This window comes from Pagrus major, chromosome 17 (assembly GCF_040436345.1).
Source record: "Pagrus major chromosome 17, Pma_NU_1.0".
Classification (NCBI taxonomy): Eukaryota; Metazoa; Chordata; class Actinopteri; order Spariformes; family Sparidae; genus Pagrus; species Pagrus major.
In genome coordinates, this window is record NC_133231.1 from 5,666,387 (window position 1) to 5,684,046 (window position 17,660).

Sequence of the window (17,660 nt, forward strand, 5' to 3'; positions counted from 1 at the left end):
CTCACTTTACATTTTATATACACCGCATGAATATCGCTGTAGGATATTAAAGGTTATCACCCACAAGAAGACTGAAGGGTCAGACAGGACCGTTTATTTTTGCAAGATAATTGAAAATATAATTAAATTATTATCTAAAATATGTTTGATGTTTCACAGAGGCAGAGAGAAGAAAAACCTGTAGTAGTTAAATAAAAAGTAATGCATGCAAAAGTAACACAAGCGGCCATTTCTGCTTTATTTTCCAAAAATATGCGCCTGAACGTGTACATACATGTGTTTTTAATATCAATGATAGATTGATAGTTTAATTCCCTGTAAATTTCTACTAAAAATGCAAACTAATAATAAACAACTGCAGCAACTTACTCAGCTGAACTGGCTGATGGAGCCTGAACAGGTTTGTTTTAAAGGGATGTAGTGACACCTTGTGGTGTGCACAGGGTACTGCACTCTTTGTTCTGGGGCACGGACGGGGGCAGAGTTGCAGCCCACTTGCAGGAGCCGAACAAGTTGTGATCTAAACATGGCAGCGCAGGAGGAGTTCTTCACGGGTAAAGCGTTTTACTTTACTGCTCAGAGCCACCGTTTACAGGCCCTGTTGTGTATATGCGTGTGTGTTGTGGACATAAAGTGTTGAAGGCCGTGTTGGAGATCTGCAAAAGTGCAATCCGAATGATTCCGATCCTTGACCAAACCAAACTGTTTGTGTAGTGGATGACACTGGTACTACTTCTGGCTTTTGACACATAGGCCTGCAAACTATGGGAAGATTATACAGTCGTGGTACAGTAGAGACGTTTGGACAGTGGAAGTCTATGTAATTGAATACTTTATAACATCTCTGCTGCACAGGCATTCCCAAGATCCCATATGTACCCAGTGCAGGGCCAGGAGATGTCATGTGCTTCAAACACTACCATGCAGAGGAGGTAGGCGAGGCGCACACAGTTCATATGATGTGCATTAGTTTACATGCAGAGCAAATTGAATACAGATGTAGTGGTATGTGAGACTTGTGTTCCTGTGTGCAGGTGCTGATGGGGAGGAAGATGGAGGACTGGCTGAGGTTCTCAGTCTGCTACTGGCACTCCTTCTGTGGAACTGGTACTGTAACAACTAGACCAATACAAGGTTCAGGTTTAACCCTGTGAATACACAACAGGCTCCTGAATTTAGGCTCTTCATCTTTTCATCATCTTATTTTAAATAAATCTAATGATTTGTTATTGAATTCAGCATCGTGTCTACAGTATATTATTAACTTGTCTTGTGTTTCTTAGGTGCTGATCCTTTTGGCTTTCCAACCCTCCACCGGGCCTGGAATGAAGGAACTCCGATGGAATCAGCCAAGAAGCGACTCCGGGCTGCTTTTGAGTTTTTCACCAAGCTTGGTGTGAGGGAAACCACCTCCATTTTATAGTGACAGTCGCTGTTACACTGAGTTGATTAGTGATAAATACCATTATAAGTGTAAGTTATAATTTCTCTTCCCTTTGTGCTTCCTCTGTGACCTCTGCTTGTTTTCACAGGTGAAATATTACACATTCCATGACAGGTAACCAACCTATTTTTTAAATACGTTTTAACTGGTAATGGTTTAAATAAAGTATTAGATCACTGGCTCTCACATAATTGTATCACAACTTTCTACACGCTGGTGCACTCTTTATTTTTTTTGTCCATGTGCCTCAAACATCCCTCAGTCCACCACTGGATTATTTATCACCAGCAGGATATGCTCAGTGGTGTTGTGGTGGGCAACAATCCTTAAAACCTTGATTTTCTTTCAAATTTGCCACGATAAATACACTTAATGGCATTAAAAAGTATGAATAATAATGAAATCTATGGTTTTTGATGTTTCATGTGTGTTCTAGTCCTCTGATCCATGTCTGTCCTCTGTTTTCTACAGGGACATGGCTCCTGAGGGCTCCACCCTGGAGGAGTCCAACAGGAATCTGGATGAAATAACAGACCTGGCTCTCCAGCTGCAGAGTCAGACCAGAATCAAGGTGCTGTGGGTCACCTGCAATCTCTTTGCCCACCCAAGGTCAGTATTTCAGTTCTCCCTCATTTAGGCTTTAATCTTATTGTGAGGCCTCGATAGGAATACCAACACAGAATTCCATTGTTGGGATTGTGTTCTTAATCATGATATATTCCTGTTATTGCTGTGACAGGTACATGAACGGTGCAGCCACCAACCCTGACTGTCACGTTCTGGCCTACGCTGGTGCTCAGGTGAAGAAGGGGCTGGATATCGCCAAGAAGCTGGGTGCAGAAAACTTTGGTATGACTTGGAGGTGTCGCTGTGTCTGAAATATCCAAATGCTCCTTCAGTGCAGTAACCCCTCCTCCTCGTTGTGTCATTGTCTCTTCAGTGTTCTGGGGAGGAAGGGAAGGTTTCCTCTCTGTTCATAACACTGACGTCGCTGCTGAACTGAAGCACATGGCCAACTTCTTCAAAATGGCTGTCAGTAAGTGTGCCCATTGATATCATGTGATTGATCTCAGCTTTGGTCAGGATGTGTCAGTTTCATGTGTCTATGTATTTGCCACCAGAGTACAAAGAGAAGATCGGGCTGAAGTGTCAGTTTCTTATTGAACCCAAGCCGAAGGAGCCGTGCAAACACCAGTATGACTACGGTGAGGTTACTCAGATGTAAACAAATGAATACGCTGTTTAATGTGCCCGTCTTCATTATGCATGTCACACGTCTCTGTTTATTCAATAGATGCCATGAGTGTTATAGGATTCCTTAAGCATTATGGTCTGGAGAGTCACTTTAAGTTGAACATCGAGCCCAACCACACCACGCTGGCAGGACACTCATATGAACATGATATTGTCATGGCCTCAGCGTGAGACATCTTACCTGTTCCCAGACATTTAACTTCATGTCTAAGTGAACACTGTTGCAACACGCTCGGCTAACTTCAACACTATGACATTGTTTTGATTCTGTACCGTCCCTGGTTGCTGGTGGACAGGCTTGGCATGCTGGGTTCAGTTGACTCAAACACTGGCTCTCCTGACCTGGGCTGGGACACAGACCAGTTCCCCATGGACATCAGGAACACCACCTTGGTCATGAAGGTGAGCTCATTTCTTTAAGTGTCCCCTCCAGACACCTGGCGTGTGTGTCAGTGTGTGTATCAATTAATCTCTCATGCTACTGGACCCATCAGCCTCATATTTCCCAATGTCCCAATCTTAGAATATACGTTATTAATAACTGGTCTGTGTGCAGGCCACATTTTGGCCTTTCTCGTGGCTCAAAGACTCACATTTGTAGAAGAGTTTGGTCCCATCTTGACTTTTTTGGCCACTTGGGGCAGCGGAACAAGCTCTAAACACAACATTATTATCACTGTACAAAGATTATTCTGCGAGGCATGTTAGCAAACACTTGCATGTTTACGCATCCAGCAGACAAAGAGCAACATTAGCATTCATTTTGAGGCATGTTTCTGGTCACAAATGTAAGTAATTATTCTCCTTCAAGCTCTGTTCTGGTCTCCACCTACTGCAAAAAAAGGGACTTTTCAGGGCTAGATTCCCCGCTGTGTTCACCTGCAAGAGCTTCTAACTTTGTCTTGCTTCTGTTGAGTGCCTCACAGGTAGTTTACAGTTGGTTTATGAGAACATTCTTGCTGAAATCAGCAACATTCTGCAGCAGTAAACAAGGTTAATGAGGAGGTCGCTGGCTGGAAAACCTGAAAATAAAAAAACAGAAATACCTAAACTGCAGAATCTGTGATCATCCTTAGTGTGTTCATCACAAGGAGGGACCCCTCTCATGTTACACAGTCACTTGATCCTTTTTTAATATTAAAATATTGATTAGTGCAGCTTTGATTTTCACCCTTACACAAAATTTTACAAGGGGAATTTTGAAATAAATGCTTTGGCTCACTTTCGCAGTCAGTACTTCATCAGCTGTACAGGACCAGTTCAGATGAGCCCAGTAATACAGGAACACAGTTATTCTTCTGTGTTTAATCTCCTGCAGACCATCATTGAACAAGGTGGCCTGCAGCCAGGAGGCCTGAACTTTGACGCTAAGGTGCGCAGAGAGTCCACAGACCTGGACGACCTGTTCATCGCTCACATCGGAGCCATGGACGCCTTCGCAAGAGGACTCCGGAACGCTGTCCGCATTATTGAGGACGGGCTCATTACCGGTATGGTGAAGGTATGTGTGCAGATAGACTTTAATTTTCAGGTACAGTCTTGTTATACAACATGCTACATTATGTTTGGTCTCTGACTGGTTGTGTGTGATTTTAAATAGGAGCGATACTCAAGCTTCAGTCACGGCATCGGACAGAAAGTGGAGGACGGTTCTGCCACCTTAGAGGAAATGGAGGTAACCATCTCTGTCGTCTTACAGCTTAACATGTTCATCTGCTGCTCTTTATATCTCCTCCTTTGTAATTTGTTTAGGTTTAATTACAGTATCAGTCAGATGTAATTAAGATGGGTGAGGAAGACTTGTTGCTGCTGCATGGAATTTTACTAGTTTACAGTCTGCCACGTGTATTGAGTTTCACATTTAAAGGTGCAATGTGTAAGATTTTTGTTGAAAAACAACATAAAATTAACAACAGTGTGACATCTTGACATTATGACATCTATATATTGTGGTGCAGAGATATCTGCTGAAGTTAGCATGCTAACCAGCTGGTCCTGTTCCAATGCTCCTGTGCTAGCGTTATAAACACCAACACTTTCCAGGTGCTCAGAGCATCCAGTATGGACCACTAGCTACAGGACTAACTGAGCTAACTGGCTAATGGCAGCTACAGGTAGCAGCAGTTAGCAGTTAGTTTATTGATATTAAGTCCCCTATTTGTTTTGACTGTGAATTCAACATGTGGCCATTTCTTACATCTTTTTAAAACTATAACCAGCAGTTTTTGTGAAAACTGCCCTGTCGGGTCCATCACAGTGGTCTTATTTCCCTGTGTTAGTCTGTAAAATAGGTTATCATTGCGTTCACTTCCAGAACAATAAAGTGAATACAAATCTCCAGTAAGAGATGATGGTCTCAGATATATAATACTCTGTGTTTTGTTTCCTCAGGCCTTCATCAAGCAGAACGGGGAGCCGAAAGTAACATCAGGGAAGCAAGAAAAGTATGAATCCATCTTTAATCATTACATATAAAAACATTATGATCTGGTCTGCATATGATAAACTGTTGACCCTAAGTTGAAGCTGTTCTGCGTCAGTACTGGTGTTGAAACATGAGCGAGCACATCAAACACAGAGTTAGAAAGGTAGAGCACATCAGTTATCCCACTGGGATTAACAGTTACACTTGTTTGCAGTTGTTTCGCTAATAACAAGTACAAAAACTGATGTTGAACAGTGTAGGTAGAGACCTGACATGTTGTAGTATCAGTGACAGACCAAGTGAAAGACTAACTGAATATAGACTTGTGCAAATGTGTGTATCAGTATGTATTTGTGGTGCTGTTGACATGTCATCTGCCATTTGATATAACACAGAGAGGCATTATTCATGTTAGCTGGAGACTAAAGTTCACTGTGTAATAAAACACATTTTCCTGACAAAGTCATCACGTTTATCTTTTAATTTATACATTCCAGTCTGTCTATTTTTATACTTTATTGTAAGAGAACATCTCTTATTAAATTGCATAGTTTGTGAAATCTTACATTGTTGATATATAAATATATATACTGCTGTGACAGAAAACAAAATAAAGGAAAACCATATAAAAAAGTTAAACCGCCACATACATAATTATATAGCTTTGAAAATAAGCTATCACCATAAACAAGAGCCATTGTGTCATTCTTAAATCTACCCATGTCTAATGATATACCCCTTTATATGGTATTTTTGGGGGCTGATACCGATATTAGAGAGTACATTTTGTTATCAAACACTCTTGACTAACAGAGGCAGGATATTTTGCAGTTTAACAGTAAACCTTATAGTCAAAATGACATCAGTGCACTGTACAGTAAACCATAGTGGCAGTTTAATAATCATTATTCATCCCAAACATCTTTTTCTGCATTGTTATGTCTGAAGATAAGTTTTCATATCGATGCACATCGGACAACATATACACCGATACCGATATATCTGTGGTAAGCCAATATCGGCTAACTGATATATCAGTCGGGCTCTAGTTCTGACATAATTCCAGTTATATGATGTTCAGCTGCAATCCTGTTTGTGTATTTATCTATTTCTGGAGTTAGTTCAAGTGGTGTTATATCTGTAATAATAATAATACATTTTGGGTTAAGTGCTTGTTTGAAATGTTTTCTTATAAAACTGATTGCAAGTTGGGTTTTCAGTGCTGGGCCGAAAAAGAAACTAAGTGAATTAGTTGCATTTTTTTCACCACAGCTTTTCCCACAGTCTGATATAGCAGCAGTCAGTTTGTATTTTTGCCATGATACATGATCTTGTATACTTCAGGTAAACTCCCTGTATATCCAGAGATGTTATGACAGAGCCAAACTAAAGCTTTATTTTACCAACAGACTCTGGAAAGAGGTCTCACTCTGCACCTTTTCTGGGTACCATGAATGCCTCTACTGTGTGCTCCAGATGCATGACCCTGTAGAGAGTGTAGAAATGAATAGGTGTGTCCCTTTGACCTTCTGTTACAAACACTGAAGATGTATGGGTTTACTATCACACAATATAGTATGCGAAAGTGTGTGTTTATTCATTTGTGATGCATTTTGTATAAATAGTGAGATTTATAAAGCAGGCACAACTTTGGTTGCCATGGTAACAGCTTGTCATCTCGAGATGGCGCACGAGAGCAGCTAGGCAAACTCAAGGATGGTCCGGGTTTACCGCACAGAGTGATGTCTCCTGTCATACATGAACACATCTCTGCAGCAGGTCGCCCTCTCATTCAGCCGCTGGTCTGTAAGAGAAACGAAACACGCACCTTTCCCCTGACATCACATCATACTACCGTCCTGCCAGCCGACTGTCCAATCAGCAGCCGCAGGGAGGCCCAGTGTCGGAGCGGCTGTCCAATCGGCGGATAGCGTGAGCTCTGCTCACCTTCGCGTCCCTCCTGATTGGAGGGTCGAGCTGTAGAGGAGGCGGGATGTGAAACCAGCGAATCAGAAGTGGTCCGTGTTTCTCATTATCATAAAATATTCCGCAGCATCGCTCCGGCTGTCTGGATAAGTTATCATGAGATAATAAGGTAACACTTTGTTTTGGGCTGGCTGGCTTGTTTGTGGAGCACATGAGAAACAATATCTAAAGAGGGGGAATTATTATTAATTTGTTTTTTTGCTATTTTTTTTGTGTCAGCCCACAACCCCGTTTCTCACCAGTGCTTTCACCATTTAATTGATTTTCTTTTTTTTCTCTTTGTCTTTTTTTAATTTAAAAAGATGTGGACTTTCCTGGGAATAGCGAGCTTCACATACCTGTATAAAAAGTCCAACACAGTGTTGACTTTGGCTCCTAAAGAGCTTGTGATGGTCGCAGCCTTATTACTTACAGCCGGGCTGCTGCTGTCATACACCAGGTACTTTCATGAGCAGAAGCTCAGAGTCTCTCAGGTGATCCAGTTCCCTCTGAGCCTCTTGTCTTCTTTACCTATCATCAACAACTTTATCCCCCAGTCCTCAACAGAGAGCAGCGAGAAAGCAGAGAACAACAGTAAAAAGGTAAGACAGTTCACATGGAGACATGATGGCTTTATCTGTGTGGACAAAGGAAGACAAAGAGATACGTGCATGAAAAATACTTGTTTTTCCATTTAATTGAGGCAGTTTATTATGTATGTTGTATTTCTATTTTCTTTTGAAAAAACCAGAGTTTCTTATTCTCAACTTGTATTTAAGCATTTCTGAATTAAATACAAGTGATGGTACAAGTAGAATTCCTGCACTGAAAATGTTACCCGAGTAAAAGTATGTAAATATAATCAGGAAAATGTACTCATAGTATTGCATTTAAAAATATTTAATAAAGTAAAATGTCCCCTGTGACTAAATAATATCATTACATCATTATTGATGTAATGATATGTCTTTTGTAGTTGGCTGACAGAGCTCATTTTGATAAATTTTATATAATGACTATTTTCATTATAGATTCATGTGCTGATTATTGTAATTGATTAATTAATCGATTGATCATTTGGTTTGTAAAAGCTCTTAAGGTCTCGCTATCACCGGAGTCCAAAGTTGAACTTCAGACTTTGTTTTGTTCAACAAACTAATTATTGAACATAGATTAAATGATCAAATAATTAAAAAGAAAAGCAGCAAATCTTCATATGTGTCAAGCTGGAACCTTGAAATGTTTTTACATGAAAAAAACTTAAATGTTATAAAAATAGTTGCCAATTTATTCAGTTTTCTGACTAATTGATTCATCCACTAATCATTGAAGCTGTAACTGTATACACTGTAGTAGTACTATAACAAAAGATATGTATAAACTCTTTTTATGTTTTGTGTGTAAAGGTCCTACTTGTAAAGTAACTAGTAACTAAAGGTGTCAGATAAATCTACTGAGGTTCAGTACAGTATTTCCCTCTGAATTAGTACTGAAGTAAAGTACTTGAGTAAATGTACTTATACATTCCAGCTGTGAGGACAGCTGTGAGGACAGCAGCTTACATCAGAGGACATACCTGGTTAATGTATATTTTCCAGTGTTTGCCTTACAGTGCAGCTCACTTTGGACTCTGTGTGTAAGGAGACTCTCTGTTGTTTCCAGAGCCGGAGAACAAGGAAAAGAGTGGACAAAACGTCCTCTGACTCACAGAGTGCCTCAGCCAGCGGCCCCTCAGTGGCACCAGAGCCAGATGTGGTGATAGTTGGGGCCGGGGTCCTGGGCTCAGCCATGGCGGCCGTCCTAGCCCGGGACGGGAAGAGGGTGACGGTGGTGGAGAGGGACCTGAAGGAGCCTGACAGGATTGTGGGGGAGCTGCTGCAGCCTGGAGGATACAGAGCACTCAGAGAGCTGGGACTGGAAGGTCAGTGACAGAAGCTGTTAGTCACTGGCTGATATATACTCTGAGTGGACACATTATCAGGGGCCTCTGCCTCATAGTGAGACCTTTTGCATAATTGTTTTAGTTCCCCTGAAAACCAATTGCTCAACGAGCTTCCTAAGAGAAACGCTCACGCTACACAAAAACACTCCTTTCTGTCAAAGTAAGATACAGTTGTGTGTATTTCACATGAGATCTTTCTGTATTTTTTGTTTTGCTTGTGCTCCTCACTCTGGTTTGAAGTGGGCGGGTTCAGGTGACGCTGCTTATTTCTGTGCACCAATCAGAATCAGCAACATTTAAATCAGAATCTGGTGACAGCTGTTCGGCTGTTTGCTTATGTTGCCATTGCTGTCAATCAAGATCTGACCCATACAGAATTAACAGAGCAGATCAGATGAGCTTTGAGTGTTAAACTGTTTTTCTTTTTAAATTTTTTACTTTAACTCTGGTTTCAGCTCATTCAGTCCTAAATATGGAATGTTTTGACAGATTTAAAACCAAGTTTTCAATGAATCCTTATGTAAATTCCACCTGCTTTGTGTCAATATAGTTTATAAGGAAATTCAATCTAGGATGAGTGTTCCTGATATTTTATACAATCAATGACATTTTCATTAGTACTTCTTCAAAACTCACATCCAAAATAAATGTTTTCTGGAACTTCAGTCAAGAAAACCCAGCTGATTTTGTTGATAAATCGTCCATATAATAAATCGATCTATTTGACGCTATTCAGTCTGCCTCAAATGATTTTAGTTTAGCCAGTGAAAGCAATCAGTCCTTATGAAGAATTCACTAAATATCTCCTAAATGTAGTCGGAGGCAGTCAGAAATGATGTTACAGTGACTACATCACACTGTACTATGATTTAAAAAATGATAAAATATGATATACTATCATTATTATCGAACTACATTAAAAATAATGCCAGAAGATAGAAGTTTAAATGAACCCTTCTCACCGCACTAACCCATTGGTGTGCCAGTCATGACAATCACATTAACATTAAATTCTAGTGGATCACAACATTGCGAGTTAACAGTACTGCAGTATATTGCACTCTTTCATCATTTTAAACCAATTCTTCCGGTTCCAACAGCAGCTTTTTACCCAAGTTTCATTTCATCATTACGCATTCAATCCCACATACAGCCTATGTAAGCAGCAGCAGACTGAGTGAATAATGAATGTGTGCAGTGAAACTACAACCTGTTGCATGTGTCGGCCCTCAGGTGCAGTGGAGGGTCTGGACGCCCATCTGGTCAACGGTTATGTGATCCATGACATGGAGAGCAGCACAGAGGTGGAGATCCCCTACCCCCAGGCGGAGGAGAGCATCCAGTGCGGACGCGCTTTCCATCACGGTCGATTCATCATGGGCCTGCGGAGAGCCGCGCTGGCCGAGCCAAAGTGAGCAGAGTCATGAAAATAGAGTCCATGTGCCAACTGACCATCTGGCCACTTGGACTGTGTTTGAGTTAAAATGTGCAGGAGTGTCATTTAAAATCTGGCGGCTGCCTCGTATCTTGTATTCACATGTTCGTGCTTGGCATATTCGGTCCTGCAAAACCAAACTACATGAAAAATCTTAACTCAAGATCCACTTAGTGGACTTTTTCAACTGCATCTTTAAAAAACGAGTAGTAGACTGTGAGTTAAGACTGAGTCAAATGATGTTTCTGAGGTCAAGTATGAACTTTCATGTTCTACGTGACGGTGAAACTAGTATTAGGTTTGCCAATGTGTACTTTTGGTCTCAAAGCAGTGCACACGTTGAGGTGATTTCCCTTCTTATGTGTCCAAACAATACGACTCAAAGTCCTAATGAGATGTAAAGTCTCTGAAGTCTATAAGCCTCAGATTTTACTTCTCAGGTATCTTCACAGTATATATTTCAGATGTATTTTCATGTAAAGGACTTTTTATACAGTTATCAGTGATTAGTTAAATGCAATACTATATTTTAACACAAGGAAATGATGGTTTACTGAGAAACTCTTAATAGTTCAAGCTTTAAAAATCTAAATGTATCATTTTGGCCTGTTAGATAGTTAGTTCTTTCCATGTTACTTATTCTTTACTGACATGTGACGGTGTTGTAGCTAACTGTGTAATTGCGCCCCCCAGTGTCACAATCATAGAAGGCTCGGTGACCAGTTTACAGGAGGAGGAAGGCTGTGTAACCGGAGTCCAGTACAAAGATAAAGAAACCGGAGACGTCAAGGTGAGAAGAGGAAACTCTGCAACTTTATACTCCACTTTCCAGCCGCCTCACCTCATGGAAAGAAAAATGTATTTAGTCCTGACGGTGTGTGCTGTGTGTCCTGCAGGAAGTCCATGCACCGCTGACCGTTGTGGCCGATGGCTGTTTCTCCAAATTCAGAAAGAGTCTGGTCTCTGGGAAAGCTCGCACCTCCTCTCACTTTGTTGGATGCCTCATGAAGGTGAATACCGCACAGTGTCAGTACCGTTATTACACTGCCCTTAATACACTGAAGTTACATCAGATCGTTCTAAAGCTGGAGCATTGAGTCATTCAGAAACATTGTCTGATTTTAGCTTTTCAAATGTGAAACGTTCCACATTTTAAACTCACTGGCCATTTTATTAGGTACACCTTTACAATCTAATGCAATTCAACACAACAGCCCTGCCATGAATTCTACTTTTATGAGGTTTATGAGGAAGTTTTTCAGTTTATGTTTATTACTAAGGTGGTTAAAGGTAGTGTGGTGTTGTACTCAACTAAGTTATACTAAGAGGTGTTTCTAATATTTATGTCCTCCCTATCAACATACATGAGTGGGACAGAATATCAGAAATACCTCTGAATATAATGCAGCTCAGTACAACACCATCAAAAAACTATGACCTTGATGCTAAAACTTATTATAACCCGACCGATATTCGATTTTTGGGGCCAGATTCCGATATCAGGTGGTTTAAAAAAATATAGATATCGATGTATCGGCCAATATACATGAAGGTTTTGCAATGATCCAAAAAATATATGTAAACAGAGGCAGAACAGAGGATATTTTACAGTTTAACAATAAACTCCAAAAATTACATGAGTGCACTCAAACAGTAAACTTCCCTGGGAATTTAATAATTATAATTTACTCCAAGCATATTTTTCTGCATTATGCACTGTAAAAAAACCAAAAACGTTTTCATATCGGTGCATATCAAACAACATATATGCTGTTAGATTCTACAGATGTGCCTAAAAAAGTGGCCACTGAGTGTATATTCAAAATTTGTTAATTTAAAAAATAATCAGCAGGTAAGTCGATAATGGAAATAATCTTAAATTGCAGCCTAGATTCAAATCTGTGATCATTTTGTACGTATGAATAATATTTTAATTTGAAGGGCCCACTCCATTTCCAATGTAATGTGGATCTGTTAATGACTCTGCAAACTCAGCTGGACTCATGACAACATTGGCTCAGGATTTAAGTTATTATTATCTTCATTTCTGAGTCATCACTGTGCTTCTCTCCAGGACTGTCCTCAGTTTAAAGCCAACCACGCCGAGCTGGTGCTGGCCAACCCGAGCCCGGTTCTAATCTACCAGATCTCTTCCTCACACACCAGAGTACTCGTGGACATCAGGGGGGAGATGCCTCGCAACCTCTCAGAGTACATGGCTGAGAAGATCTGCCCACAGCTGCCAGGTAAAAGGCAGATGAGAACTTCATTTTGAAAATGTCTCTGAGGTTTTATTCCTCTAATTATCACTAATGTGAAAAGCCCTTCGGCCTGAGGAAGAATCCCTGTAGCGTGATAAATGATCAAAGTTTGTAATCAGGTTCTTATGAAAGCCATCCAGAATTTTTTCATGAAGCAGCGATGCCAGACTTCTTGGTGGGCAGGAATATATCCGGACTGCTTCCTATGCTGTTGTGTGTATGGCCAAGGAAGCTACAGTTGAAGGATTTGACATTCATGGTGCGCTGTGCTATTCAGCTGAAATATCAAAGCCCCAGTATCAAAGCTCCAGCTCGGGTAACCTTGACAGAGGTCCAGCTGAAACGGCGGAGTCAGTCGCACTGATACATTGATAAATGTACATTCAGACACCAAAAGAAAGGGCTTTTTCTTGTGCATGTGCCCAGTGTGCACCTTTGGGTTTGTATCCACAGAGGTAGCTGAGTGATGGACCGCCTGCGCTCTCTCTTTCTCTCTTTCCTTCAGAGCATTTAAAGGAGTCTTTCATGGTGGCGCTGCAGAACGATCGACTCAGGTCCATGCCTGCCAGCTTCCTCCCTCCCTCCCCTGTCAACAAGCCAGGTACTGAAGTGTTATTGACTGCCGTGTTGTTAGAGATAGCCAGAGGGAATCTATTGATCTGATTTCAGCTTGTGTACAGTGCATGTCCTGGAAACTATGTAGTGCATCACTTTGGTCTTTACTGTAAGATGAATCAAATTAAAGAGCTTTCCTAATTTGCAGTTAGTCTGCATTTGAAGTTAAATTTAAAAAATGATGCAAATGCATGCTCTTCCCAAGAGTTTTTTTTTTTCCTGATAGGACAATACTTACACTATACAGAGTAGTCATTTTGGGAGATGTGCCCATTTGCTTTGTTGCTGAGAGTTAGATGAGAAGATCAATATAATTCTCATATCTGTATGGTAAATATGAAGCTTCAGCCACAGCCTGTTAACTTAGCTTAGCATAGCGAAAAAACTGTCCTGGCTCTGTCCAAATGTATTTTTTTAATCCTACAAAACTACTCTCTTAAGTCTTTGTTTTTACACTTTGCTATTTGTTGGATTTGGATGCAAGGCTAAGCGGTGCCAACATATCCAAGTTTAAATAATACATTCCTGTTAGCCTCATATGTAGCACACAGACATGAGTGGTTTCAATCTTCTCATTTAACTCTTGGAAAAATGTCCCTAAAATGTCAAACTGTTCTTTTAAGTGAGACAGTTTGTCTGCATGTGTGTATGTGGGTGTTGGATTGGAGCTGTAACTCCAGAGAACTCTGTTGGTGTAATGAGCGGTGACAAACTTAAACACTCCCGTAAGGTTTCAACTGTCGAAACATCAGAAATAAAAGCACAGAGAAACAGTACAAGTCGTCTTCCACACGCTATCCTGTTCGCTGTGTTTGACACTAATTGGAGGATTACAAAATGCTGAGGAAAAAAATAAATAATGACAACAACTGGTCATGTATTTTGGATGTGAGACAAACAGCAGTCTGCCGTTTTGCAGGCGTGCTTCTCCTGGGCGACGCTTACAACATGAGGCATCCTCTGACGGGAGGAGGGATGAGTGTTGCTCTCAACGACGTTCGCATCTGGAGGAATCTGCTCAAGAACATCCCCGATCTGTACGACGACGAGGCCATGCTGCAGGTGAACACAAGAACTAGACCTTCCCATTCTCATGCCAACAATTCATGAACCTTTTTCTTGTCTTCACGTTAAAACTGTTATTAAAAATGTATGAAATCAGAAAAAAAACAAGGCCTGTGTAAGCGCCAGCGGCAAGGTTCATTGATTATAGAAGCTATATTTGGAGCCTCTACTGCATCTCATCTGCCTCGTCCTATTATTCCCTCTGCTGTGGGTGAGAGACTGCAGACCAGTGTGCAATATTACACTCTGCTTTTTTTTCTTCTTCTCAATAGGCAAAGAAAAAATTCCACTGGGAACGCAAGTCATCACATTCTTTCGTAGTGAATGTGTTGGCCCAGGCCCTGTATGAGCTGTTTGCGGCCACTGACAGTGAGTCCTCTGCCTGCCTCTGCATCTAATAACACATGGAAAACAATGACAGGGATCAGACATGATTGTTATTTTTGCATTGAATAAGCACTAAAAGTCAAAATCTGTAATCATTTCAAACAACACTTGATCGTCTTTTTGATTCACATGTCTATGTGCCTGTTCTGTGTTAACCAGATTCTCTTCATGAGCTGAGAAGAGCCTGCTTCCAGTACTTCAAGCTTGGTGGAGAATGTATTGCTGGGCCCATTGGACTCCTCTCAGTGTAAGCATTGAATAATGTCTTCCACAATAAAATAGGATAGACAGGATGTCTCTGATATGGCATAATGGAAACATTTTACATTTTTTGGGAATACACTTATTTGCTTTCTTGCTCAGACAGCGAGGAAGGAAGTTGGCGAACTAGCTTGCTAGCCCCTCTTTTGTTTACTATTGTTTGTATTGCTCACTCAGAGACAGATTTCATATTTTCATCAGAAATGATGGTTGTTTAACAATGAGGACAACAACTCCCAGGATTCTATGCTACTTCACAACGTTATCAAACTAGGTTTTTTTGTTATTGTTTTTCGACTGAGAGGCTTCTAGAGGCAGAAATTACATACTGTGCTTTTAAATACAACATTAAAAACACGAGACATAACATTTTGTTGATAAATGCCATCTTGATTTTTATCAGGTTGTCACCCAAACCTATGACCCTCATTGGACACTTCTTTGCCGTGGCGCTGTACGCAATTTACTTCAACTTCAAGTCCGAGTCGTGGAGCACCAAACCTCGAGCTTTATTCAAGAGCGGAGCCATCCTCTACCGAGCCTGCACAGTCATGCTGCCACTCATCTACTCTGAACTCAAGTACCTGGTGTACTAACGGACCTATGGCTTATTTGGAAGCAAAACAAAACTTTGGTTTTTGTCAGTAGTTTCTCTGTGTGCCTTCCTGCTGAAAATGGCACTGTTGGCCATCTTAAATCATGATCGTGATTTTATTATTGTGGGTTTTTTACAGTATCCCCCTGCCTTACTGAAGATTGTCTCAATGTCCTACTTAATGCCTTGTTTAATTTGGACATATTATGCAACAATGCCTTTGGTGTAAACCTGTTTGTGCTCACCCACACTCTGGCCTATATGCTAGAGGATTGCAATGCACAGTGTATAAACTCACACCCTGAATTACACTGAATATTCAATATTGTGGAATTATTCCTGCCAAACAGAACTGCTATGTGGAACATGGCATCTGAATTTTATAAGGATTTTGCAATAGAGCCACTTTTGTTCTGTATATTTTGCTGTTGAGCTACTGTGGCCTGTATTTAATGTGGAAATTCATTTTAATCTAAAGCACTGATGATGGGATGTCGTAAAAAAGGAAGCTGTTTTGTATTCATACAAAAATCCAGTATACTTCACCATGACTCTGTTTAGGAAAAGGCTTCAGTATTTCATGTGTTCACATCACACACATTCTTTCCTGCAATGATCACTTCCTGCCTTCCTGATATTGTTGCTCTTTACATATTGTGATAAGGGACTTTTTGTAGCGCATTTTGGTTCTTTTAGCCAGCCTAAAACATGCTGACAGTGCAGCTGGCAAAACTACAATCCCAGAACCCGAGAATGATCCCAGCACTATTTTAGTCCTGCTGGGTGTCAGTAAGGAGCTGACACGGCATGTTGCCTGGGGGAAGTTTGGGTTTGACTTGGACCTGTGAGAGAAGGAACGATCAGATCAGGTACAGTCAGTGGATAATGCTCAGGTGATGTTTGTCCTGAGCTGACACATAAAAAAAAAAGTGTGCCTGCCGTGGGCCTGATGGGCCATTAAATAAATCATACATGACAGACAAGAATTGTTGTTTTCAGTTTTCCTGTTTTATTACATCAGACTTGTTTGGAGAATTTGTATAATTAAAGTTATTTGTATTGATTAAATATCTGAGAATAATCAAGAGCATAGAGTGAGCACCTAATGGACCCCTGGGGCATACCAGTCAATTTTACCCCTTCTGGACCATCACTACCAAATGCAACCATTAGATGGCGCTCACTCACAGCTGAAGGAGCTCAGAGGCCCTGTTTATCATCCTGCCTATCACAGTTTAGCTCTCAGTGGTATGGATTATGGTACTGTGCTGTTCTTCAGCATCGAAAGTCAGGAGAAATGTACTGGAGCATGATAAACTGTTGAGATTGCAAGAGGTTTTTTTTTTCAGAATTGCTTCAGCTTTTTATATCTGGGTTGGTTTTAATAAAGCACAGTGGGAACAATGAAGAGGTTTTATTCTTTTCAACTATAATAAATGAAGCAGTTGGCCAGTGAGCAGGGAAGTGTTCCCATGTTTAATAACTCAATGATGTAAAAAAAAACACTTGGTGGGTAAGAAAATCTAAAAACCAAAATATAATGATTGTAACAGAGGCCTCATTTGTTATTCTTACCATGTAAAATCACCTTTTAAAATGATTTATTTGCTGAAGCTATAGCAATGCTAACGTTCATCAATAATTTTCAAAATATGAAGCACTGACACTTAGAGATCCAGTGGTGAACGAAGTTGATCAATTTGCGGTTTTATTTTGAAAAATCTGATTTCATTCAAGGTCACTGTACAAGGTACACTAAGAACTGTAGGTACAGGATAATCAGATCCATCAGATACACACACCTATAAAGGTTTTCAAAGACTAATGGGCCAATGTGACAGGCAGGCTGCGTTTGTTTTTCTGTTTCTGATCAGTCTATTTAAAGATGTTGAATCCCATCTTCAAGAGAAAACTTGACAAATACAGGCCTTTGGCTATTTGTCTGACTCTTGCATCTAAACTTCAAACCATGGTCAGTAACAAAGTGGCTGAGCTCCATTGTAATGGTTGA

General features: G+C 40.5%; 2 protein-coding genes across 2 annotated transcripts; both read left to right on the forward strand.

Annotated features, from left to right (window-relative positions):
- Positions 1 to 471: 471 nt before the first annotated feature.
- Positions 472 to 5,589, forward strand: LOC141011952 (uncharacterized). Its single transcript, XM_073485313.1, has 14 exons — positions 472 to 554; positions 856 to 932; positions 1,035 to 1,107; positions 1,284 to 1,396; positions 1,533 to 1,558; positions 1,916 to 2,053; positions 2,184 to 2,293; positions 2,385 to 2,480; positions 2,566 to 2,649; positions 2,739 to 2,865; positions 2,995 to 3,100; positions 4,017 to 4,199; positions 4,299 to 4,373; positions 5,090 to 5,589. The coding sequence occupies exons 1-14, from the start codon at positions 527 to 529 to the stop codon at positions 5,171 to 5,173; spliced, it is 1,320 nt and encodes a 439-aa protein (XP_073341414.1). The 5' UTR covers positions 472 to 526; the 3' UTR covers positions 5,174 to 5,589.
- Positions 5,590 to 7,212: 1,623 nt separating this feature from the next.
- Positions 7,213 to 17,057, forward strand: sqlea (squalene epoxidase a). The gene is made up of 11 exons (XM_073485228.1): positions 7,213 to 7,690; positions 8,751 to 9,009; positions 10,264 to 10,441; positions 11,159 to 11,255; positions 11,362 to 11,475; positions 12,540 to 12,711; positions 13,232 to 13,327; positions 14,261 to 14,403; positions 14,679 to 14,775; positions 14,953 to 15,040; positions 15,458 to 17,057. The coding sequence occupies exons 1-11, from the start codon at positions 7,412 to 7,414 to the stop codon at positions 15,648 to 15,650; spliced, it is 1,716 nt and encodes a 571-aa protein (XP_073341329.1). The 5' UTR covers positions 7,213 to 7,411; the 3' UTR covers positions 15,651 to 17,057.
- Positions 17,058 to 17,660: the final 603 nt, after the last annotated feature.

What these genes read in the sequence shown, in the direction of transcription:
- sqlea (XM_073485228.1), top strand. Translation starts at nt 7,412, where the DNA reads ATGTGGACTTTCCTGGGAATAGCGAGCTTCACATACCTGTATAAAAAG. An exon ending in CAGAGAACAACAGTAAAAAG is followed by an intron (nt 7,691 to 8,750) that starts GTAAGACAGTTC and finishes TGTTGTTTCCAG; the next exon opens with AGCCGGAGAACAAGGAAAAG. An exon ending in TTGTTGGATGCCTCATGAAG is followed by an intron (nt 11,476 to 12,539) that starts GTGAATACCGCA and finishes GCTTCTCTCCAG; the next exon opens with GACTGTCCTCAGTTTAAAGC.
- LOC141011952 (XM_073485313.1), top strand. Translation starts at nt 527, where the DNA reads ATGGCAGCGCAGGAGGAGTTCTTCACGG. An exon ending in GATATTGTCATGGCCTCAGC is followed by an intron (nt 2,866 to 2,994) that starts GTGAGACATCTT and finishes GCTGGTGGACAG; the next exon opens with GCTTGGCATGCTGGGTTCAG. An exon ending in CCACCTTAGAGGAAATGGAG is followed by an intron (nt 4,374 to 5,089) that starts GTAACCATCTCT and finishes TTGTTTCCTCAG; the next exon opens with GCCTTCATCAAGCAGAACGG.